This window comes from Nuphar pumila, chromosome 13 (assembly GCF_984573655.1).
Source record: "Nuphar pumila chromosome 13, dmNupPumi1.hap1.1, whole genome shotgun sequence".
NCBI lineage: Eukaryota > Viridiplantae > Streptophyta > Magnoliopsida > Nymphaeales > Nymphaeaceae > Nuphar > Nuphar pumila.
In genome coordinates, this window is record NC_143261.1 from 35,996,845 (window position 1) to 36,022,090 (window position 25,246).

General features: G+C 37.5%; 1 protein-coding gene across 3 annotated transcripts; it reads right to left on the minus strand.

Moving 5' to 3' along the window:
* Nucleotides 1–631: 631 nt before the first annotated feature.
* LOC149818262 (ABC transporter G family member 11-like) lies at nt 632–15,911 on the minus strand. Of its 3 annotated transcripts, none has more exons than XM_089985860.1 (10): nt 15,214–15,911; nt 14,114–14,403; nt 13,219–13,390; nt 13,005–13,127; nt 12,769–12,897; nt 12,472–12,666; nt 12,228–12,314; nt 11,860–12,132; nt 11,465–11,572; nt 632–808 (listed from the first exon to the last, which is right to left on the minus strand). In XM_089985860.1, exons 1-10 carry the CDS (start codon nt 15,592–15,594, stop codon nt 701–703), a joined length of 1,866 nt encoding a protein of 621 aa, XP_089841986.1. In that variant the 5' UTR covers nt 15,595–15,911; the 3' UTR covers nt 632–700. The 3 variants fall into 3 exon arrangements, with proteins under 3 accessions (XP_089841986.1, XP_089841984.1, XP_089841985.1); XM_089985858.1 differs by lacking the exon at nt 632–808 and adding an exon at nt 10,654–11,184; XM_089985859.1 differs by lacking the exons at nt 632–808; nt 12,228–12,314 and adding an exon at nt 10,654–11,184.
* Nucleotides 15,912–25,246: the final 9,335 nt, after the last annotated feature.

Here is a 25,246-nt window from a genome sequence, read left to right on the forward strand (position 1 = left end):
GTGCAGCATGTTGGTTGACCAGTACATGCGAAGTATATGATCGTCCTCTCAAAAATACATTGTTGCCCATATCGTGGCTAAAGGTGCTTGGTAGACGATAAAAAATGCAAAACCACAAGCATCAATAAAAGTGGGTGGGGGTGTCCTGTTAGCCCAGAAGTCTGACGAAGTCGTCAGACATTCGCTCCTTTCCACGACATGACCCCTACCTTTACTGAGCGGCCACACGTCCTACACGTGCCACTGCTTTGGCCATTTCTGGCATCAAAAGGAGGATTCATATCTTTAAGCATAAACTTCAAAAAGAATAAGAAATTTTATTTAGTCTAAGTCTACGCAATTCAATTATAACTACAAACGACTTTTACTTATAGCACGATGCAGATTTTCGATGATCAAGAATCAATGTTTTCCTAGGCTCTGATACCAAGTTATAACGCTCTAAAATTTCAAACTTGCAAACTTTTAGAATAACTTGCAAGAGACTAGAAAATCCTTTATTTTTCAAAGTTTTTGTTTTAGCAAATCAGCGAAAATGATTTTTGAAATGACAAGTCGACAAACCTTGGGTGCATTACCACAAAACTTTTATTTCATAATGGATTTGCATCTTCGTAACAATATTTCAAACCATATGCATTAAAAGAACATTTTAAGTTTATACAAAATGGGATTTTCTAAGGAAACCCTTATATAAAATTCAAAACTCAAAAGATGTATTCAGGATACGGAATGTCAGAAGAAACAACGAGATCTTGATGCCATTGTGCAATCGCACCATCGCCTGTCGCTCAGTCCTAATCATCACCTGTACCCATAAAATGGTTCAGTTTTATGAAAAATTGGTAGGTGCACAATTCTAATAGTTTGAAACAAATCTAACACATGCATTTATTTCATACAGGACATTCAATTCAACATAAGTAAAATGAGCATGCTAATAATATTCAGAACCAAACTAACATGAATGTTGTTTCTTTCGCAATGTGTAAGCGAAATGAACATAATAACTTTGTTTCAATATCAGTTGTCTTAAGGGTACACACATGAGTGAAACATAAAAACAACTGAGATTGTCTGGGGGTTTATTATGATATGTATTTTAGATACTCCGAACAGCTAGTTGAGTCTGTTCCTAAGGGGACAGTCATTGACCGAGAGAGGATTCCCCAAAGGCATTTGTAGCAATAGTTGCATCCAACTTCTGGAGAAGTTTCATGGGATCTACTACCTAGGATAATTTCTAGTAGTTCCGTCCCTTAACTCCGATGACTGGGGACACCGAGTCATTTACCCGAGGGGTGGTTGTTAACAACCTGTCCATCAGAGTTTTTGTATCATCCCATCATCTCCCTTGACGAAAACAAGAGGAGAATGAATAGTCAGGTTCTATTTTAACTGATAATCTATTCTACATGCTCTGGTCTTTCAAAGCAGTTCGAGCATCTTGCCTGTGAAGGCGATCATCACCATTTATGTGATTCCAGCAATATGCACTTTGCACGCTATGAGGTTTCCATAAACCTCTCATCCAATTATCATAGTACTAACATGCCGTGCATGTCTGATAATACTGCTACAATGAGAGGGGTATTGGTTTCTCAAAAGAAACTCCAACTCAATTGTTTTGTGAAAGAAATGATGTAACTATTTTAGTTTAGTTTGACATGAAATGATCTTTCAAAACACTTTTATATCATTGTGCACTTTGCATGATACGAGATCGTGATGAATCTTCCATCCAGTTATCGTAGTATCAAACATGTGGCACATGCCTCTGATACTACTTATGATAAAAGGGATATGGGTTTCTCAGAAGAATCCCAACCAAAATCATTCTCATGCTCCCATCTGGGGATATCCGGGTCATATCGAATATTAAATCGAAGTTAAAACATTTCCTCCTATCATGCCACTTTAGGGAAAACGTAGTTGTAATTTGGCAAACCTTAAGTATTCAAATCTTGCTTTTCAAAACTGCGTATTTTTTAAATGTTGGATTCTCACAAGAAAACCTTTTTTCTTTAAAGTTTTTGCGCTTATGCATAAATTTATGTCTTTTGAAAAAGTACAAGCTCGATACAGGGTAGGATAGAATACGCACTTGCATGACTTACGCGATTGCATGTATGTATGAGTAATATATATATATATATATATATATATATATATATATATATATATATATATATATATATATATATATATATATATATATAGCAAGCATGTGCACATTTCAGCACAACGGTAGAGTATAAAGCAAGACTCGGTGTGTGAAACTGCATATCGAGCTAAATAAATGCGTAAGCAGTGCATGAGGTACGAAATCCTATCTCAACTAAATAAATGCATAAGCAATGCACAAAGTATGATATTGTACTCTGACTAAATAAATTCGTAAGCAGTGCACGAAGTATGAAACTGTACTCTGGCTAAATAAATGTGTAAGCAGTGCATAAAGTACGAAACCGTACTTCGGCTAAATAAATGCGTAAGCAGTAGCCTATGCATGTGATAGCGCGGCAACAAAGTAAATAACATAAAGCAATGCTTGATATATGAAACCATATGTCGAGCTAAATAAATGTGTAAGCAAAAGCCTGTGCACGTAAAAGCGTGACAATAAAGTAAAATGACATAAAGAAAAGAGGACAAGGATCGCAAAACTACATCGCCCCTGCCACCTCCTCTTTTTCTGTAGGTAGGCAGGGGCGACGCTTCTGTCGCTTCCTCATTTTTTAGCTGACGGGCAGGGGCACGACCACTGTCCTCCCTTTCTCTGACTGACCAGCGGGCAGGGGCGGGGCCCCTACCGATTGGAGAAGAAGAGGCAATAGAGGCATCGCAACCCCCCCCCCCCCTCTAGGCCGAAAACGGGAAAACTACCTGTTGGCCTGAAGAGGAGAGAGCAGGGGGGTTGCACCCCTCCCCTGCTGAATGAGGTGAGAGAGAGAGCAGGGTGCCCCTCCCCTACGAATCAAGAAAACAGAGGGACGGGGAGTGGGGAGGGGGACAACACCTCTCCCCGACAAGTCGAGAAGAGAGAGACTGGGAGCATGGAGGGGTATGATGCCCCTCGACAAATCAAGAAGAGGGAGAGACAAGGAGAAGAGAAGAGAGTAGAGAGCGGGGAGGGGGAACTCACCTGAGGAAGGGGGGTTCCGGCTGGAAGTCGTTGGCGAAAGGGGTCTCTCCTAGGCGAGGTGCGTAGAGGGGGAGAACGAGCAGGAGGAGAGAGAGAGAGTTGGCGGGGTGGGTGTTTTCCCTTTATCGTAAAAGGAAGACTGCCCCCACCCCCCCTGGTGCTCGTGTTTAAATAGAAAAACATGGGAGAGGGGGGGAGTGCTGAGTTTGGATCCAGGTTGGATCCAGCCTGGATCCTAAATTTAACCTTTTTTTTGTTTGGTCTTGCAATGACCTTTGAAAATTGGTGTGGGGGAGGAAACTTTAATTGTTTTTTAGATACGTTTGAATCTAATAAATAACTATAAAGAGTCCGCCTGATATATGAAAATAGGACATGGTGGATTTTCATATATCAGGCGGACTCTTTACCTAGTCAAGTAAGAGGAGAAATCCTTGTTTGGGAAAGCTCAATAGGTTTATTGTCAAGCAAGAGTGGTGGAAGGGCCTAGATGATGAAAGAGAAACAATGGGGCCCATTACCATATCTGACTATGCCCCAATTTTACTTGAATGGAGGATCAGATGGCCTAGCAATCACAAGTTCAAACTAGAGTCAAGGTGGCTAAGGGACCAAAAATTTGTCAAAAATTTATGGCATTGGTGGGTGCAACCCCGTGGGCGGCCCTTAGATTTGTGAAACAAATGGATCTAGTTAGGCGACACCTCGTTGTCTGGACCAAGAATGAAGGGGCAACGCACTTTCAACAAATTGCATCACGGGAAGAGGAGCACAAAGCATTGCAAACATATATGGCAGTTGGGGAGCTTGGACCTTTTTAACCATGTCACAACTTCGTAGCTGCAGCAATTGCTAAGATTGGTGAAAGGAAACCAACTTACTATAGGGAATGACCGATTAAGTTGGGTGCTCACAACGGATGAGGATTTCACATTAGTGTGGCTAGTTCTTCATGGCTGGGAAAAAAATTGATGATAACTTGCAGCATAAAGGAGTGCACCTTGCGAGTAGATGTCGCTTGTGTGAGCAGATTGAGGAGAGCACACAATATTTGTTTGTCCAAAACATTGCATGAGCCTGCGTGACCTATTCTTGTCCCAACATTTGCACGCTGCAGACAGTAAAGACAGCTACAAATGGTGCAGCTGGGTGCTGATTGTATGGAGGCAACTGTGACTATATCGAAATGAAGTTACATTTGAAGGGGTAGCACCATGCATGCCAAAGGTTTACTGTCAGGTTGAAACTCATGAAAAACAAATCTAAATGAGCTGAGTTGCTGCTGCATAATGTGCGCGAGAGGGGGGGGGTTGCAGACCCTGGTTCGCAAAAGTTGTTGTGGTTTTGTTACTTCCAAGAAGAATGCACAGTAATCTATAAACTGTATATGTACACTTTCATCTGAAAATAAATGAATTATCTTTGCCTTTTTTCTTAGAAAGAGATTGAGAAGGGACAATGCAATTGGTGTAATAATATCACAACAATATTTACTGTGTTATTTGTTACATGGCGGGAGTGCAACCTCGATTCAGTGCACTACAACATAGCGGTTTTCCAATCCATGGTACGAATGTTCCTATAGCAGCAGTGTCTCATCATGTTGCAGCTTACCGGATCCATATAGATCAGAAGATCCCTACCGCATCATGACAAGGTTACTTTGTACCTGTTGCCTTTTTGTTTGATTGAAATATATATATATATATATATATATGAGAACTGAATATATTAAGCCACATTTCTCGTTTTGCCTCATAGTTTTAAGTGTTTTTATGAAAGATATGAACTGTTAGATGTGTTTTATTTAGTGAGAATCGACTCTTGGATCATGTTTTTCGATGAAAAAACATATTTTTATGAGCCAAAAAAATTGGTACCTTCGTAGCCATTGATTTTGGATATACATGATCCAAAAGCCGGTTCCCACTAAATAAAACCTATAGATCACATCTATGGAGGGATGTGATCATTGACATCAACATTCTCATATTTCTAGTAAATCAGTCATTCTAAATAAATATGTACGGTTAGAAGTTTGAAAAAAAAAATACTAAAATTTTTTTATTGAGGAGATTTGGGAGGGATATATATATAATGCACTGGTTCTTCTCATTTTCTCGTTGGCCCCTTCAAAATCATAGTTTTTTATATTTTTTCTCATATCTAACACCATAGATGTGATCTATAGGTTTTGTTAGTAACATGCTTTTGGATCACCATAATCTGACCTATACAAGTTTTTTTGGTGATAAAAAATCAATGGATATGAAGTCATTACTTTTCTCTGACTCATAAAAATATAATTTTTCTTCAAAAAAATATGATTTAAGAGTCGATTCCTACTAAATCTATCATGCTAAACATATCTAACAGTTCAGATCTATCATAAAACACTTCAAACTATGGGGCATAACAAAAAAATGGAGACTAATATGTTCAGTTCTCTCTTTATATATATGTATGAAGAATTAGCACAAAACAATACATAAGCAAGGTGATGAGAAATCGCCATACTAAAGGACAAGTAGAGAACAGAAACGCAAAGCAACAAATGAAAACGTTGTTTGCAAGCTATGCTAAAATGGAGCAAAATATTGGTTTTAGTGGCACCCCTGGGAGACTCTAAAATGATTAAACAAACCTTTTTAGCCCTACTTGAGAGTCATCAGTGGGGGTGGGAATTGAAAATTTGGGTTAGAGTTGGGTCAAAATTATTTGAGAATTGTCGTTAAAGGGGTTGCGAGCAATATTTATATATACTTTAAATACCTAAATACCTGACATATGGAAGAGGAAGGGGTCGATTGTTAAAGGTGCTGCTGCCAGAATTTTTATCATATAAAATACTATAATCTTTGGTAGCCTCTATCTAATACACAGAAATATGCGAGAGGGTGGTGTATGTTCCCCCCCCCCGATGATTCACTGAATCTCACGTCTGTGTTCGGGGCTTTGAATGAGCACCACGTATACAAGCACATGGGGCTCGTATTCTCGTGTATGTTGACATAACTTTGCATCGGACTCTGGTGTTGTTGCAAAGACTTAAGTACCCTTTTTTGCTATTCTTCTCATAAAGTGATGGTTTGAGAAAATGACAAAAATGCCCTTCATTCAAAAAAGAGAAAACAAACAGTTCAAAAAAAGGACAAACATGTCCTCCATCCAGAAAGTCGAGGATGATGTTAACTCTTCAAAGTCTTCTTCTTCTTTCTCCGTTCAAAAAAAGGACAAACATGTACATCCAGAAAGTCGAGGATGATGTTGACTCTTCAAAGTCTTCTTCTTCTTTCTCCGTAAAACACTGTAAAACTCCCCCTCTCTTTCTAGAGAAGAAATCAAGGGAGGCAAAGAGTTCTCCCTGGAGAAGGCCATGAACATCAACCCTCACACTCTCTCTCCCTTCCCTCTCTACTTCTGTGCACATCCAACAGACGATCCTACATTGCTTCATCAAACACCGACTGACCTGCACACTGACTGTAGCATCGTTCAACTTGAAGAGTTGATATGTATAGGAGAATACAAAGATGTTTCTCGGATTCATTGGAACCTATTATTTCTTTTTGAATGTGCAGTTGACTCTTATCATTTTCAGTTGTTTTTTAGATTGTACTTTCAATTCTGGTGTATTTTAAATCCATCTATTTGTATGTAATCAGAGCTCATTTTGATCTGAATTTTTTATTGCAAATTTATTCATATGTCTTCATATGCTCCATCAAAAATCAGATCATTCTGAGTTTGTTTGACTCACTTTAAAAATCGAGGTTCAGAACCTGTTATTTTGCACTGTCAGGATTTTAGCAGAATCAGGACCAACTTGCGGGAGTGATTTCTCCCTAACCAAAGATGATCTTTTCGATCCGTAAAAAAGGTTGTTTTCTAAATTAAATCTAGTTTGTTCATACTAAAATTCAGCGATTTCTATAGTGTTTTCATACCATTTTTGGGTCAAAGACTACAACCCTGTCACCCTGTGTCATTTTAACGACTCAGATTTTGATCCATTTTGTTAGAATTTTATTTCCCTAATGAGAGATCATTTTTAAATTTTGTAAATCAGGTTCTCTTTGTTTATGTGTCTAGTTTATCTCTGTAAATTTTCAGAATTTTTCATGATCAATTGCTATTTTATTTTGATTTAATACCAGAACCCTGTATCCAGATTTTGTAAATGTTCTGATTTTTGCCTCCATATCATGACTGTTGTAGCCATCCTTCAACAAATCGCTATTTGATTGACAATATTCTTCAGCAAATCATTGTTATAATTTTTTTGGGTCTCTAATGTGTCCCTACTATGATTTGTAGTATTTTTGGGTCTCCAACGACCCCTACAATGATTTATAGTGTTGTCCGGTCTTTTAACAACGATTTATAGTATTTTCGGGTCTTCAACGACCCCTACAACGATTTATAGTATTGTATGGTTTTTTAACTACAATTTATAGTATTTTTTGGTCTCCAACGACCCCTACAATGATTTATAATGTTGTCCGGTCTTTTAACTACGATTTATAGTATTTTCGGGTCTCCAACGACCCCTATAATGATTTATAGTGTTGCCCGATCTTTTAACTACGATTTATAGTGTTTTCGGGTCTTTAACGAGACTCACAGTGATTTATTGTGTTATTGGACCTCGCTATAGTGATTTGTAGTGTTTTCCGCTAAACACTACAGCGATTTGCGATACAAATCGTTGCATATCGCTACCAAAATTAGGACCAACTTGTCAGGGCCATATCTCCATAACCAGAGATCGTATTTCAAATCCGTAAAAAGTGGTGTATTTGTTATGAAGTCTAATTTATTCCTGTAAATTTTTAGAGATTTATATGGTAATTTGATACTTCATTTGTATCAAAAACAAGACCCCTATTAGTTTGCCTTATTTGAATGACACAGTTTTTAGTTCATTTTGTAAGAGTCATATCTCCCTAACGGGAGATCATTTTCCAAATCCGTAAAAAGGGTTTTATTCCTCTATGTGTCTAGTTTATATTTAGAAAATTTCATAACTTTCTATGTTCATTTGATATTTCAAACCTGTTAAAAACCGAGACTGGTTACAAATCGCTATAGTCGTCACGCGTAAATCGCTATTTGAATCAAGACCAACTTGTCGGGAGCGTATCTCCCTAACCAGAGATCAGATTTCAAATCTGTAAAAAACAGTGTCTTTCTTATTGAGTCTAGTTTGTTCCTGTCAATTTTCAGCAATTTTTATGGTCATTTCATACCTATTTTTGGTCAAAAACCAAGACTCTATCACACTTTATATCGTTTGGGTTACTTATGTTTTTAGTTCATTTTGCAAGAGTCATATCTCCCCAACGACAGATCATTTTTCAAATCTGTAAAAAGAGTTTTTTTGCTTCATTTGTCTAGTTTATATCTGGAAATTTTTATAACTTTATATATTTATTTGATATTTCAAATATATAAAAAACCGAAACTATTTTGTTTAATCATGGTTAAATAAGATTAATTTGTAACCAGTCTTGACTTTTAACAAATTTAAAATATCAAATATGTATAAACAGTTATAAAAATTTTCAGATATAAACTAGACACCTAAAAAAAGAAAACCCTTTTTACAGATTTGGAAATTGATATTTCATTGGGAAGATATGACTTTCGCAAAATAAATTAAAAATATGTGCAACTTAAATAATGCAGAATAATAAGGGTTTGGTTTTTAATCAAAATGTGAAAACAAATGACCATAAAAATTGCTGAAAATTGACAGGAATAAATTAGACTTAATAAGAAAGACACCGCTATTTACGGATTTGAAATCTGATCTTCGGTTAGGGAGATACGCCCCCAACAAGTTGGTCTTGATTCAAATAGCGATTTACGCGTGATGGCTATAGCGATTAACATTACAAATCGCTATAGCCGTCATGCGTAAATCGCTATTTGAATCAAGACCAACTTGTCGGGGGCGTATCTCTCTAACCGAAGATCGGATTTCAAATCCGTAAAAAGCGGTGTCTTTCTTATTGAGTCTAGTTTATTCCTGACAATTTTCAGTAATTTTTATGGTTATTTCATACCTATTTTTGGTCAAAAACCAAGACTCTATCACACTTTATATCGTTTGAGTTACTCATATTTTTAGTTCATTTTGCAAGAGTCATATCTCCCCAACGGGAGATCATTTTTCAAATCTGTAAAAAGGGTTTTTTTGCTTTATTTATCTAGTTTATATCTGAAAAAATTTATAACTTTATATATTTATTTGATATTTCAAATATATAAAAAACCAAAACTATTTTGTTTAATCATGGTTAAATAAGATTAATTTATAACAAGTCTTGAATTTTAACAAATTTAAAATATCAAATATGTATAAACAGTTATAAAAATTTTCAGATATAAACTAGACACCTAAAAAAGAAAAGCCTTTTTACAGATTTGGAAAATGATATTTCATTGGGGAGATATGACTCTCGCAAAATGAACTAAAAATATGTGCAACTTAAATAATGCAGAATAATAGGGGTCTGGTTTTTAATCAAAATGGGAAAACAAATGACCATAAAAATTGCTGAAAATTGACAGGAATAAACTAGACTTAATAAAAAAGACACCGTTTTTTACGGATTTGAAATCCGATCTCCGGTTAGAGAGATACGCCCCCGACAAGTTGGTCTTGATTCAAATAGCGATTTATGCGTGATGGCTATAGCGATTAACACTACAAATTAATGATCCACAACTCATCAAGTTGAATAATGCTACCCACGCTGGGAGGAGCCCTCAGACCCCTTTTCTATAAGGGTAAAAACTCTGAATCAGGCTCCACAACTCTTCAAGTTGAATGATGCTACCCACACTAGAAGGAGCCTCCAGACCCCTCTCATGTAAAGGTAAAAACTCTGAATCAGGATCCACAACTCATTTAGTTGAATGATGCTACCCACGCTAGGAGGAGCCCCCAAACCTTCCTCCTGTAAGGGTAAAAACTCTGAATCAGCTACACAACAGTCAATGTGCAGGTCAGTCGGTGCTTGATGGAGCAATGTAGGATCTTCTGCTAGATGTGCACAAAAGCAGAAAGAGAAAGGAGAGAGAGTGTGAGAGGGTTGATGTTCATGGCCTCCTCCAGGAGAGATTTTTTTCTCGGATAATCCTGCACTGCAAAGACTGGGTCTTAAATAATCATCTTCGGGACACTTAAGTCTTTACAATCACTCATTTTCTACAATCATTATTTTTTTTTGGCACCAATGGAGGAGAGGGTAATTAAGTCTTTGCAATAGCATCAAACTCCAATGCTAATTAATGCTGACAAACATGGGGATACGAGATGCACACGTGGTGCTTTTTGGGACCCCCGAGCATGAGATGCCCTGTTCGGGGGGGGAACATATAACCTGCTTTGAAAATATGCGTATTATAGTGAACATACATGCCTGCTCTGGAGAATGTATAACAAAGCAACATCTCCACATAAAACTGGGTATATGTCCTGATCACCCAATTTACAAAACTTTAATTGACTAATTTCTCTCGTTGAGATGAGTAGATAGAAAAGCAAAGATATAAATTGAATATGACATACAGCTACAATATGACATACATCTACCTTGAGTAGCTACTTTTAAATTTCTTGTTACTAAAATTTGCAGTTGGCTTTCTTTTCTAAATCTGCTGCAACTATAACACTGTTACATCTCTTACAACAATCTGCTGCCTGCTGGGGCCACATAGCCCTTCAGCGAAGGTGAATTGGAAAGGAGATCTCTGTTGGCAAGTGCGCTGTCACTGCTTTTCTTGGTCCGCAATCTCCTCCTGGCTAAGTAACCTCTCAACCATGGTGTAAAATCTTCGCTAATTTTGATCATGATGAAGAATAATATGCGATAGACGATGATCATGCAGTAAAGGACGGCTAGATCCCACCATTTTGATCGGCTTACAGTAATCTGGAAAAAGTTTTCCAGTATGTAGTCCCCAGGGATCTTCACACCAGGTGTTTGACTATCAAATAGCAAGCCCGACAGATCATTTTGGTATTGACCCTGGCAACAGACCAGCACTATCAAATGACAGTTTCTTGTTTTTAGCTCGCACTACCCGAAAAATTGAAATTAAGAAGCATAGATTATCGAATTATTAGCTCCAAATTTCCATGCTTGTATACTTTTGCTGAGATAATGCATGAACAATTAGTGCATTAACATTAAAATGTACATTGACAGATACCATGACAAGAAATGCCTTATTTGATGGCTGCGTGCTGCAGAATAAGAGAGAAAGTGCCAATCACAATAAAACGGAGTTGCAATAGGTTCTACATACCTGCAGAGCCCAGTAGTGGAAGCTGAAAAAGGACATAGGATATCGCCACACTGGCTTTGGAATATCTTTTGGGAGTCTAAAATAGCCAGAAACCAGCATGAAAATTCCCTGGTACATTTTGCAGGAGGAAGACCATTAATTTTCGTTTATAAGATAATAATGCCACACTTGTCAGAGAACAGAAAAATCCGCACGCAGTCACGCTTAGGTTGATGCAAGTCCCAGGTTGCTAAGGAACCCGAGTTCACATCCCATGCCTGCTGCTGATTTCCTTTTAACAGGCAAAGAAATCAAGGAATGAATCGGGAACGGACTCACGGATGCGGATGAATCCTGGACAAAATTAAATCCAAGGGAGTTGCAGACAAGGATATATGTAGATATATGATAATTACCTGGATCCCTGCACCAATGATAATTCCCATGAGGAAGTTAGGGACCACACTCGCTATTGCCATCATCAAGCTCTCTACCACAGTGACACTTGCATAGAAGCATAGAACAAAGAATATGTAGCGGGAGAATCCTGGGTGAAGGCGAACCATGAAGTAACAGATTGTTCCTGATGAGAAGGTTATCAAGAGAAGATACGGAACTGCAGAAAGCGTGTTGCTTAAAACGAATGGCAGAACCCCATAGTGACCATTGAGCCTCTCCCTCTGAAATACCTGCAGGAATCAATCGTATAGAACTGGATCAAATTGGGGATCTTTCATTTGATAAATTACCTTCGATAAGCAAGTACATCATCCGGCTGATCAACCTTCATGTCTTCCACGAATGAAGGAAATCCTCCGATTGACATGAAAGTGACAAACCCGAAAACGAAGGAACCGCATGAGCCTCTAGCCTTCAAGGAAAACATGATATATTCTAAAATAAGCATTTCTCATAAACGATCGATTTTCAGTGGTTAACGCCAAAAAATTAAGAGAAGAAAAAAGGGATTTTCAGTGGCATTTCAGAATGTGTTTGAGAAATCCATAAGAATCCAATGGAAATGTTACCAGTATGGAATTGTAGCTTGTTCCAACGTTCCAGTATATTGTTCCAATACAGATGGTAACCACCAAGTAAATAAAAAGCCTTAACCAGTAATAACCAAAATCCCTTGACATATTTACGAAAGATCGCTTGGTTAAAGAGGCAGTTTGCGTTGGAAAACTAGCTTGACTTCCTCCCGATTCCAACACAGTACCTTTCTGCAACAACGTCGTAACAAAAAAAAGAATTCAATCAGTATTATGGTTATACACTGTTACAAAACGTGAGCTCTTCATAAACATAAAACAGAAAGCACATACAATTTTAGATATCTCATCGACTTTCTGCAACGCATTATAGTGGTACTGTGATTTATTATATGCATCAAGCAGGGTCCTTATTGCTTCAGTAGTTGTTATCTTATCGAGAGGATCATCTGATCTCTCGAACTGAAAAAAAGAAAGAAAAAATCATAGCACCACCAAGGAGCAGAGCACTCAATACATTCTATCAAAGCTGCAAAGGAGATTCGAGTAGAAAATTTAAGAAAGTTTACCCTCAGTTTCATGGATCCTTTCAGGGTTGCTTTCACCTTATCAAAGTCAGAGTTTATGCATCGAAGGAAATGATCAGATGGGTTCCTCAGTGCGGGGCAAGGAAATCCAGCTTGAGCGAAAAACTTGAAATTAAAGACCATAGATATTAGTCCTATGTACTTTGCTAAAGCCGATCTTAGCTCGGGCAGAGGAAAGAAACCGCCATGTAATTACCTCATGTGCTTCTGAAGCCTGCCCAAAATAAACTATTTTACCACCTGAAAGTAAGCATAAACGGTCGAAGAGCTCAAAAACCTCACTACTTGGCTGATGGATGGATGCTATGACCGTTCGACCATCTCTCGCCAGGCTACGTAGTGTCTGTGTCACGAAGAACGCCGAGGCACTAGCACCAACCATGAAAGCAGAAAGTGAACACACTAAGGTTTCAAGAGAACACTAGACAACTTTGCTCTCTTATTAACATCCGAAAGAGAGGCCCTGTATCAGTCACGACTCGGTTCGGTTTGTCATACCCCATCTGGGATATCATTAATTAGTGCAAGTTGTTTTTATTAGCTCAACCGAAAAAAAGATGTTTTGATTAAATCTGACCTCCTAGGTGGATTCAGCATGGTCAATTTGATAAAAAATAACTCTTGGATTGTATTTTTTTGACAAGAAAGATGATTCTTTAAATCAACAAATTTTGACATTTTTATAGCTGTTGATTTTTTAATCTGCAGAAAATCCTACACAGGTTGGATTTTGGTCATTCAAATGCTGTTTATAACTAAATGGATCATGTAGATCACATGTGGGGTCAGATTTAAACAAAACAGCTTGGGTAAATGAGACCCCGAGATGGGTAGGACGATAAGAATGACATAGGGGATGAGTGGAACCGAGTTGTGTAGTCAGAGAACCGACATAAATGTGCGTTTTACTGATCCGTTTTTCTATGAAACAGAAACACGGCAACGTGAATGAGAACTTTTTTCCTTTACCAGAGAACCGAAGGTCTTTTATGTATTATAGGAGGCCAGTTGAGATGCCGAGAGAGAGAGAGAGAGAGAGAGACCCGATCTCTTCTTTTTGTAATTTTCGTGAAGAAGTTGGTGTTCATTACCTGTCCAATCCACTAGTCGGTTCATCGAGAAAGAGCAACCTTGGCCTCATAAGAATCTCCAGTGCGATACTAACCCGCCTCTTCTCTCCCCCACTCACGCCACGCAAGTGCCAGTTACCAACTGGAGTGTCAGCACAATCTTGAAGACCCATCTCGACGATGGTGCTCTCGACTAAAGCCTGCCTCTCCGAAAGTGGCATCTTATCAGGAAGCCGGAACCGAGCAGAGTAGGAGATGGTCTCCCTTACAGTTAACGTCCCAAGTAAATGGTCATCTTGAGTTACATATGCCTAAACACAACCATTTATTTATCATAAGTAATGTTTAAGAAAACAAATATATCACGGAGCTGGTTGGTAATCAAAGAACAAGAGAACGAAAGCTCAATGCACATATTGCTATTAATGTCTTTCTTACACCATAAATTCCAAACGAACCTAGACATATTGAAAAGCTAAATATATTAGCAAGAGTATATATGTTGGTCTGATGGACGCACTTGCTTTTATTTTCTTCTTGTTTGTACCTTTTCTCCTCAAGGAAAATTAGGTACTATTTTTTTGTATATGCTAAAAAAAATAGAATTGTTTGGGATGTCATTTCCTAGATGGATGCACATGAAGAAAAATTTAGGAAAAGAAGAAATCTGCATATGCTTCCATTGGTGACTTTGGCAAGCACAAAAGAAAAGAAAAGAAAATGAGTTTCCATGCGGTTTTAAAAGGCGAGCAAAACACTAATTTTTGAGCTGTTCTCACGATTGATATTACTGAAACAAAGTATCCAACGTTGGAATCATGGTTGAAGCTTGAAAGATGATCTTTTGGTGTATTTTACTGAAGCATTAATTTGAAGAAATTAAAACACACGGAGCACCAGTGGAAACAAAAATATACTACCAAAGTGTTTTGGAGTTTTATTTGTTTGGTAAACGAGACCCCAAAGAAAGTATATGACCGCAGTGTGGGAAAAGGGAACGACAAAGGAAGTTTTGATTTGCTCTTTTCCGTTGAAGCAAAAAAGTAAAATAAACAGATCGGGAAAGACGAGTGTTTAATTTTTTGCATATACAGATCTGGTGAGAGAGAGAGAGAGAGTACAGCGGTTCCGAAGGATAGTTTCCTCTTGCGGCCATTGAGTAAGACGGTGCCAGAGAGGAAGGCGTTGTCGGCGAGCCTGCCGGCGAGAGCGTCAAGGAGGGTGGATTTGCCTGAGCCAGAGGGACCCATGAGAGCCATGAGGCTCCCGGGCTCAGCGTAGCCCGTCAAGCCTTCCAACACCTTATGCGTCTCCCCATTTCCCACCGTGACCGTCACAGTGAGGTCCTTCCACGTAAGCTTCGCAGACACGTCCCCTATCAACTCAGTGTCCGTCTTCTCCTTCCAAAGCGTCTCGCTCAGTGGGCTCAGTCCCCCTCCTGTTATCACTTCATGGGAGGGCTTGTTAGCCTCTATCTCCATCATTACATGTGCAGAGTTCATCCTCTCTCTCTCTCTCCAAATATATGTCTGTTTGCCTATTCTCTCTCTCCCTCTCTGTGAGTGCGTGTGTGTGCGTCCTTTTTCTCTTTCTTTTGAGTGTACAAAGGTAAGCAGCTACAGCAGGCTGAAAGATGAGGGGAAAATAAGGGGTTATATGTAAATTCCCTGGTCCCCCGTGTTGGGATCTCTCTTCCTCTCTCTCCACTTATCGCTTCCTTCTTCTCTTGGGATGACTGCTAATGATCTCACCAGCCCGCTTTTAATTTTCTTATTCCCAACGGCTTCCCATCTTAAAAACCCATTTCCTCATTATGATCGTCTGGTAGATGTTGGTGGGCATCATTTATTGATCACACACCCCTTGTAATTTCGCCACCTTCCACCTAAAATTACCGAAATACCTCCTTGCCTGGCGCTGGCTAGTTACCTAGTCTTAACTAATGGACCATATGCCAGCTTTTACCCCTCTTTGCTCTAACTCTTCCAGACTCCACAGAGAGAGATGCAATGACCTAATAAATGTTTAAGTTGTCATATGAAAAGCCAACGGCATTTAAGTCAGCTAAGAGACGTCCACCCTCCCATTAATGATGTTTAAGTTAAGATGACGAGAGAGAGAGAGAGAGAGAGATGCAATGACCTAAATGTTTAAGTTGTCATATGCAAAGACAACTGCGTTTAAGGCAGCTAAAATGACGTCCACCCTCCCATTAACGATGTGTTTATCCTTCTTTCTGGTGATGAACTATTGGTTGAGACAGCACCGGATTCTTAGCCTCTGAATGCACATGTTAGCACGTTCGCTGCCGGTGGATGGTGACGACCCTGTCCAACAACACGCACCTACGTTGCCTGCACCATTGCTTCCACATTTATTACACTAGCTGTATTTATTTCATCAATGAAGGCCAAGTGGTTGTTCGATCGATAGGTTAGTGTCATAATATTACTAAAACGAAAGAAAAGTTGGCATTCAAATCTAGCTTTATATCCAATCTTGAGCGTCAGATGATTTTAACTTCGATGGAAGCATAGATGGTTCAAGCCCTCTCCTGTTTTAGACACTAAGCCGGCATTGGTTTCACTTAGAAAATTAGGTTCCATCTCCCCATCGATCCTTTTATTTCTTTGATCAACAACTGGTGCATGACCCAAATTACGTTTCCTCGCCTCTTCGTCTTGGTCGATCGACGTGGAATTCTAAATTCAAAACAAGGAAGAAAGAGACTTCTTCGTTATCATATCGCTTCATACCCGTCACAGCCGTTTCCGCCGGTGGAGGAGAGCAGCTATTGGAGATCCTTGTTCAACTAGGAACGCGTTGATCTAGCACAGTCGGAGGGGAATTTGGCCATAATTTGAAAGTAATGTGACCAAGTTCATGTACTCTTACCACTTTCTGTTACAGGCTCATAACGCCCGAAGCACTCTCATGCAAAAAGCCATGCATTCCATGTAATTCATAGCGATAGCCAGATTAAGAAAATCGATCAGAAACCGACAAACAAAAATGTGACTCAGATCTAGGCGTCGTTGAATCCATGACTTGATGAAGGGGCTTGTCGTGTATTCCACATTAATTCTAGCTATATATCAAAAAAGAAAAATTCCAGATATGTATTTTCTTATTCCTGATTCAAAAGGTTTCACGTGCAAACATGGCGACAGTATTTATTGGGTAAGTAGAAGGCGGTGTACATGTTACGTCTGATTTAAGGGGGGAGAGAGAGAGAGAATACAAGCATTAATGATATCCTCATGCAATAGGCGATGTTTTTGCTCTTCTTTCCCGACCAAATGGGTAAGCACTGAAGTGAAATCCCACGATTTGTGGTTTAGGTAGAGCCTAGCGTCCAAATTTTAAGCATGAAAAGCTTAGAATTTAATGACCTCACCTGCATATCCACTTCTGATGTCGACAATGATCGAGAAAGAAGTTGGGTCGTGACAAGGAACCGTGCTCTATTGCCACCTACCACTTTGAGGGGGTGAGGACGGATACATTCACCTAAATCTTGGATTTTGTTAATGCACTCGATCAATCACCCTATGCGTGCAGCTTTTAACACCCTTTACAAACTCATTAAAGAAAAGAACGGCAACAAGCCAGCTTACGACTTATGAAGGTCTACCATTGGAAAAGAGAAAGCAAAGTATTATGTGTTAAAACAATCACTCAAGGATGACCATGCTTGAGGTCGACAGCACTCCTCACCATGCCACACATAACAGATGCGTGCTTGAGAAGTGCATTAGAGAAAATAAAAAAATATGTATTTGAAGCTGCAAACAGATATTATATGCTTGGGAAGCGCATTTAAGGAAAAAAAAAGAAAAAAAAAATTGCTTTTTGATTTTTGGTTGGCAAGCTTGTGGTGACCCTCTTAGGATTCAAATATATATGCTGGGAGGGTGTTGCATGTTCTCCCCCGAAGACGCAGGGTTTGCTACAGTGCATGTTCGGGGGTCCGAATAAGCACCACGTATATAAGCACGTGAGGCTCGTATCCCCGTGTGTGTCAGCATCACTTAGCATCAGAGTCCGGTGTGGTTGCAAAGACTTAAGTACTTTTTTCCGCCATTCTCGCAATGAAACGATGATTCGAGAAAAAGACAAAAATATCCTCCATTCAGAAAAGGGAGGATGATCTTAACTCTTCAAAAAGTTCAAACATTTCATTTTCGCCCTAAGCAGTAAACTCCTATGCTGCCATCATTTCACCCTTTGACGACGCACCATCTGCTGTAACAGAAGCTCCCTTTGACGACGCTTTACCATCGTCCCGAGTCCAGGTTCCTGCCTTCTCGTTCCTGCCTTGTGTTACAAAACATTCTCGTGTTCGTTCCTACCTCATGGAGATAACTATAAATCGATCGACTGGCTCGATCATTGCTGAACGTCATAGGGGTATTTGTCGGCCATCTCTTTTTACAGTCTTCTCTTCTATGCACAAACATTCCAACAAGTGTCATTAAGGCATCGTGAGTACCTTTTCATGTCATCATGTTATTGATGAAGAACGTATGTCATCGTGAGTGCCATTAAGGTGTTGTTTTGTTATTGCAGGTGGATGTTGTCTTTTCGACGGTTGAAAAATTAAAGATATTTGTAAGACGCTGGGACCTGTTGACAAGAATGCTTGGTTACAGATGCGAGGAAGGGACTCTACCTCATCCGGTATCATCTATTCACTCAGTATATCACGGTTGTAGTAACATACTACCGATTTGTGAGATATTTTTTGTTTGTTAATATCGATTTATAAGCTATTATGTTGAATTTTCGTATCAATTTATAATATATTATACGATATGTATATCGATTTATAAGATATTATGTGTTTTCTAGTGTCGATTTGTAAGCTATTATGTTGAATTGCCCTATCAACTTATAATATATTATGCGATATGTATATCAATTTGTAAGATATTATGTGTTTTCTAGTATCGATTTGTAAGATATTTGTAGAAAGAATTTTAAAATGTGTGTGTGCGGAAATACATTGTTGCGCGCTTGCGGTGACAATTTTCGTATTCAAATCGTTGCTCATTTAACGATTTCTATTAAAATCGCTTTACAACGTCATAGATATAATTAAATCATTGTCACGTGAATCGCTATCGTCAACACACATATACGACAAATTGTTTCTTTTATTGGCATGGTAAATAACAACTCGATGCATAATATAAGCAAATAACAAATCATTGTTGCTTTTATACTGTGATTCATTCAATCATTTCTTTGACTTACTTAACCTTATCGGTATTCGCTGTTATATGCATCTTGAATAAATCATAGTAAACATATGCGCTAGCTAACACAAATTGATATCTTGCTTATGACAGTGGTGAGCTTATCATCTGGTTGCAGTAAAGATGATCTATCTCAATCATTGGAAAGTTATGGAGAAGTGAACATTTGTACTAATGACGCACCTGAAGAAGTGAACATGTGCACTAATGGTGCACATGATAAGAAGGGTGCAGGCATTGGATTCACTCTTGACTTGAATGTTCCAACAGAAGAAATGCAATTCGATAATGAGGTAAACAATCATGACAATACACTTTATAAAGGTGCAGGCACTGAGAATGTACATGATAGTACACTTGACTTTGTTTCTGTAGAAGGAATGCAGTTTAATAATGAGGAAACTGCATATAAATTTTACAATGATTATGCCTTAAAACTTGGTTTTAGTGTTAGAAGGTATTCTTGGTCAAAAAATGCACAGGGTACCATGGTGAGAAAGACATATGTTTGTTCTAATGAAGGTTGAAAGAAGTCAAGTGGAAATCCAACAAGGAGCAAGCTAGATTCAAGATGTGGATATCCAGCGAGAATGGTGTTAAGAAAACTTCTGAATAGGAAATATGTAGTTTGTACTTTAATCTGCAATCATAACCATGAATTAACATCTTCATTTATGACTCCTATGTTAAGGTCACATCGTAAAGTAACTGAAGCGCATGCTGCAATTGCTGAAATAGCTAATAGCGTCAGCATTGTACCAAGGAAGATATATAATTTATGCACGCAGATAGATGATGGTCATGAGAATGTGTCATTCACACCTATGGATCTAAGAAACCACTTGAGAAGGAAGATGACAAATAACATAAAGAATAGAGAAATATGTTCTTTGGTTGATTACTTACAAAAGAAATCAAGCATTGACATTGGTTTCTTTAATGCAATGCAACTGGATGAAGATGAATATGCTGTGAATATGTTTTGGGCAGATTCAAAGTCAAGAGTAGATTATGAATGCTTTAATGATGTACGTATTTTTTATACGACAGTGAAGATTAATGATGAATAATGGTCATTTGTGTAGTTTGTCGGAGTGAACCATCACTCACAAAGTTGTATATTAGGCGGTGCTTTTTTGTATGACCAGACCAAGGAAAACTTTGAGTGGTTGCTCAGAGTATTTACACAGGCAATGAATGGGAAGCAACCTGAAGTTGTACTGCAATTGCGACTACAGTCTCATGTATGGCCAAATGCACATCATCGCCTATGTTTGTGGCATATCTTTTAAAATGCAGCAAAGAACATAGGACACATTTAATTAAAATACATGGTTTGACAAAAAGTTTACAAGGTGTGTACTTGAGAGCGTAGACGAGGTCACCTTTATGTCTGATTGGGAGAAAATGATTCAGATGTACAATCTTGAACACTGTGTGTGGTTATAAATTTTATATGCAGAAAAAGAGAAGTGGGCATTGGCATATAAAAGACAATACTTTTGTGCAAGTATGATAAGCACACAAAGAGTTGAATCTATGCATGCCACACTAAAGAAAATCTTGTATTCATGTTTAACAATATTTTACTTCATGAAACAATATGAATTATTTATAAACGGTCTTAGACAGAATGATCTTGAACAAGATGTGAAATGCTTCAATACACGCCCTGTAACTTTGGCCATGAAGATATTAATGCGACCTACAGATCTGTATACACTAACTGTATTTGAATGGACTAAGAAGGAAGTTATACAGGTCATGAATTGCAACATAGAAGGACGCATGCAAACCAAGAATATGTACAAATACCATATTGTATGGGAGGGCGAAGAGCATCCGAAAAGGCAAGAAGCACATGTTACGTACAATGTTAACAACAGAACTGTTGAATGTACATGCAAAATATATGAATTCAAAGGTATTTTATGTCGTCATGCTTTAAAGGCACTTAATCAAGAGAAGATACAAGAAATACCTGAGTTATATTTAATGCGAAGATGGACGAGACAAGCAAAGATTGAACTGTTGGATACAGATAATGTCAGTCAATCTGGTGTTGATGAGAAGTACCACATAGCCTCCCATTACCAACAACTCTGTAGGTCACTTATGCATGTTTCAGATTTGGCATAAAAAAATGAAGAAGCCTATGTATGTATGAGAAAAGTGTCAAGGAAGTTACTTGAAAACGTGCAGTTAATTCATCATTAGTCCATTGCAGCTCATGAAGACCAGTCCAAGAAAATGGGAGCAAACAACGGAGGTGAAAATCATGCTTCCCTTGACCCGCATGAGAAGTTGCGCCAAAGCGTAAACATCATCTTCAACAAGTCAGGAGTCAACGTTATAGATTATGATAGAAAAATTCACCTAGTGAAGGGTATCAAAAGGAAACTTGTCTCTGATCGCAGTCGTCGGAGGACAAAATTTGCACTAGAATTGGTTTGCAAGAAAAGGTCTAAGAAACAACCAACCCTAAGCAAAAGCAACTAAGTCCTTCGCATGAACAAGTATGTAATACATTATATTGTTTCTCATGTAAATTGCATTATGTGTAGCTTATCAATATCTAACTTGTGTAATTTCTAATATGCAGCAATACCCTACATGCATGCACTACAACATTGAAACCTTCAATCCTCTCGACCAGTTTTAGTGGAACGATAATATCAGTTTTACAACTCTTTTGGTATGTAATCAATATTGGGAGGATGTTTGCATTTTTTGTAAAACTTAATGTAGTGTCTTATATTGTTTTATTTCATGACATGCTCAGTTCAATTCAAAAGTAAGCTATGGAATACAGAAATCGCGTGTGAATTCTGTTTAATAATGTATCCTTCACATGTATAAATCGTTGTAATATGCATCTTTCACATGTATAAATCATTGTCTCATCTAGCCTATAAAGCTACAATTTTGATATCGTAGGTAAATTGACGTTGTTCAGTGCTTATACCATTAGTAAAAATCATTGTCTCATGTAGTCTTCACATGTACAAATCGTTATACATATATTGTAGTTGAATCATTGCACAAAAAGTTGTTTTGTAAATAAATTATCTTAAAAGTAAAAAGTTGTTATATTTACTACCTGTGCATGATCGTTGTTAAATCATTGTAGCTTAATTTTTACACCATTAGTAAATCGTCTCTATAGTGATTTATTTGATATATAAATCGTTATACCATGTAGTGTCCTATCGCGATCTACACAATGACGTCTATGTCGGCCACAACTGGATAAAAATCCCATTATGCATGAGTACAAATCACGATAAAAATGCACGAACAAATTGTTGTCTCATCTAGCCTTCATATATATACATCATTGTACATATACTATAGTTGAATCATTGCGTAAAAAGTTATTCTGTAAATAAACGGTAGCCGGAGAGAGGGAGGGGGCGGTCGACGGAGAGCGGCGCGGGTGAGAGAGGAAAAGATCAATTTTGTGCTCTAGATGGGCGTTTTACATCGACATTTAGCAACAGATAGGCGACATAAACATTTTGTTGCTACTCCATCGCTACCTAGCGAGCGCAATTAGCGACAGAATATTTTTGTTGCAAACGTCGTCGCTAACTAGCAACAGGAAAATTTCGTCGCCACATCCGTCGCTACGTGCGACAGGTTTTGCGACATAAATTTTTTGTCGCTAATCCATCGCTAATTAGTGACAGAATTTTTTTCGTCGCTAAGTTCATAAATATTTCGAGTGTTTACGATGGATGGTTTTCTCTCGCTAATCTGTCGCAAAGTTCTGTCGCTAATTAGCATTTTTCTTGTAGTGTATGTCTCACAACCAACCCAATCAAATCACTCTCCCACCTAAACCCATAAATACAAATCGACTTGAAATTCAACGATAAAAATTGAGGTAAATTTGATGTGATTTACAACATGATACCAATTTACGTTTTATGCAGAAACAATATTTTAGTAACAGTTGCAAATCGATATGAGTAATTGTGATATTACATATTGATATTGTTCACAAAGATAAACAAAGATATATTGTTGTCGGGGTAGCTTCTTAAATACAAATCAACGTTATTTATGACCACATTCATTTACCAAAAATATGAGTATCCAGTTACAATACATCATGACCAATGGTTTGGCCATGAAACAATTTATACAATTACTGATTAATAAATGGTTGAAAAGAAAAACAATAAACAAAGCGACATGATGTTTAGACTTAGTAAAGTACAAATTGAGATTAATTCAATGATATAAATCGAGGTAACTTTATAAATACAAATCAATTTCGTTCACAAAGACTAACAAAGACATATCGTTGTCGCAGTAACTTCAAAACTATAAATCGATGTGATTTATAATCACAATCATTTACAAAAAAACCTAGTCTTTTTTTACATGACCACAATGGTTTGACTTAGATAAAATACATAACCATCATCATCAAAGAAAACAGATATCATCATCAATAGGTAATTATTGGGACATCTAATTGTATTTATAAAGTAACTGCGACAACAATATGTCTTTGTGAACGATATCAATATATAATATCATGATTTACTCATATCGGTTTGCAATTGTTACTTAAATTGATTTGTAAATCGCTATAGAACATATCGTTGACATAGACAAAGCCCGTAAAAGCAAATCGCGATAGGACAAATCTTTTTTGCTTTATGTCTGTGTTGTACATGTCGTGATCAGATACTTCCTATATGAAAAATAATTTTCGATCTGTTATAGAAAGAATTATATAATCATAGAATGTTATGTTACATAATGAATTATAATTGGTTGCAAGCCAATCGGTGTCAAGCAAATCGTGATAGCACGTACCCTTCATACGTAAAAATCATAATTTCCATTATAAATCATTGTATAAATCGTGATAGGAATACCATAAAAGCAAATCATAATTTCCACTGTACACAACACTAATCGCTTTTACTATTTTCATTAAGGAAGGTCGAACATTACAACGATTTGTTTATTGGCACTAGTGTTTTACACTTATTAAAAAAAATACATTGTCCAAGCCTAAAACCCTAATCTATTTAACCTCTCGTTCTCTTTTCTATAGCAGTGCATCTTCTTCTTCTTCTTCTTTTTTCTCCTTCGCCTTCATACTTACAAATCGTTTCAACCTTTTATCAATCATTATGTAAATCGCGATAGGAAGACCGCAAAAGCGAAACCTCCATTATTTTATAAAGGAGCATCGTGTGCTGAGCTGGTTGTAATTTTTGTGATGGTATTTTTAAAATGATATTTTTTCAATAAAAGCTTTGGAAAATTGATAACCAAATAAATAAAAACCAAGTTTCCACTTTCGTGGCGAGTACAGGTCGAATCCACAGGGAACAGGATAATATTCATAATTATCTCTAAAAATTTTCAATTTATTAATATCACAAAAGTTTACAATGAAATCAAACACTACAACTAAGTTACACACTAAAAAATAAAAATTAACTAAAGCAAATCCTAAATTAGGTGGCTCAAGCCTTCTCCAGATCGCAATGGTATTTTCGTCTTTTCACCACATATGCAATTGCACTCTCAGCATGAATACACCTTTTGACATGTATTAAGTTTGTTAACCTATGGAAATAAAAGTAAAAGTCAGTAAATAAAATTATGATACTTAAGTAAAAAAGATAACTACAATTAATTCTAAAAAGAACAACTACTCAGTAATTTGTAAATTAAATCAAACTACACTAAAAAGTAATTCTAACAAAACCAATTAAATTATTCTAAACTAATTATGCTAAACTCTGAAATCTAACTGTAAAATATGCAGGAAACTATGAAAAATTATAGAAAATTAATTGGTTAGTGAAAGGTCTGTTTTGCCTTCGATATGATGCATGAATTAACTTCTAATAGACTTTTAGAAATA

Excerpts from the sequence above, each read along its gene's own strand:
- LOC149818262 (XM_089985858.1), bottom strand. The coding sequence starts at position 15,594 with ATGAACTCTGCACATGTAATGATGGAGATAGAGGCTAACAAGCCCTCC. Across the intron at positions 14,404-15,213 it reads AACTATCCTTCGGAACCGCT|GCATATGTAACTCAAGATGA; the intron begins GTACTCTCTCTC and ends GGTTGTGTTTAG. Across the intron at positions 12,133-12,227 it reads CATTCGTGGAAGACATGAAG|GTATTTCAGAGGGAGAGGCT; the intron begins GTTGATCAGCCG and ends TGATTCCTGCAG.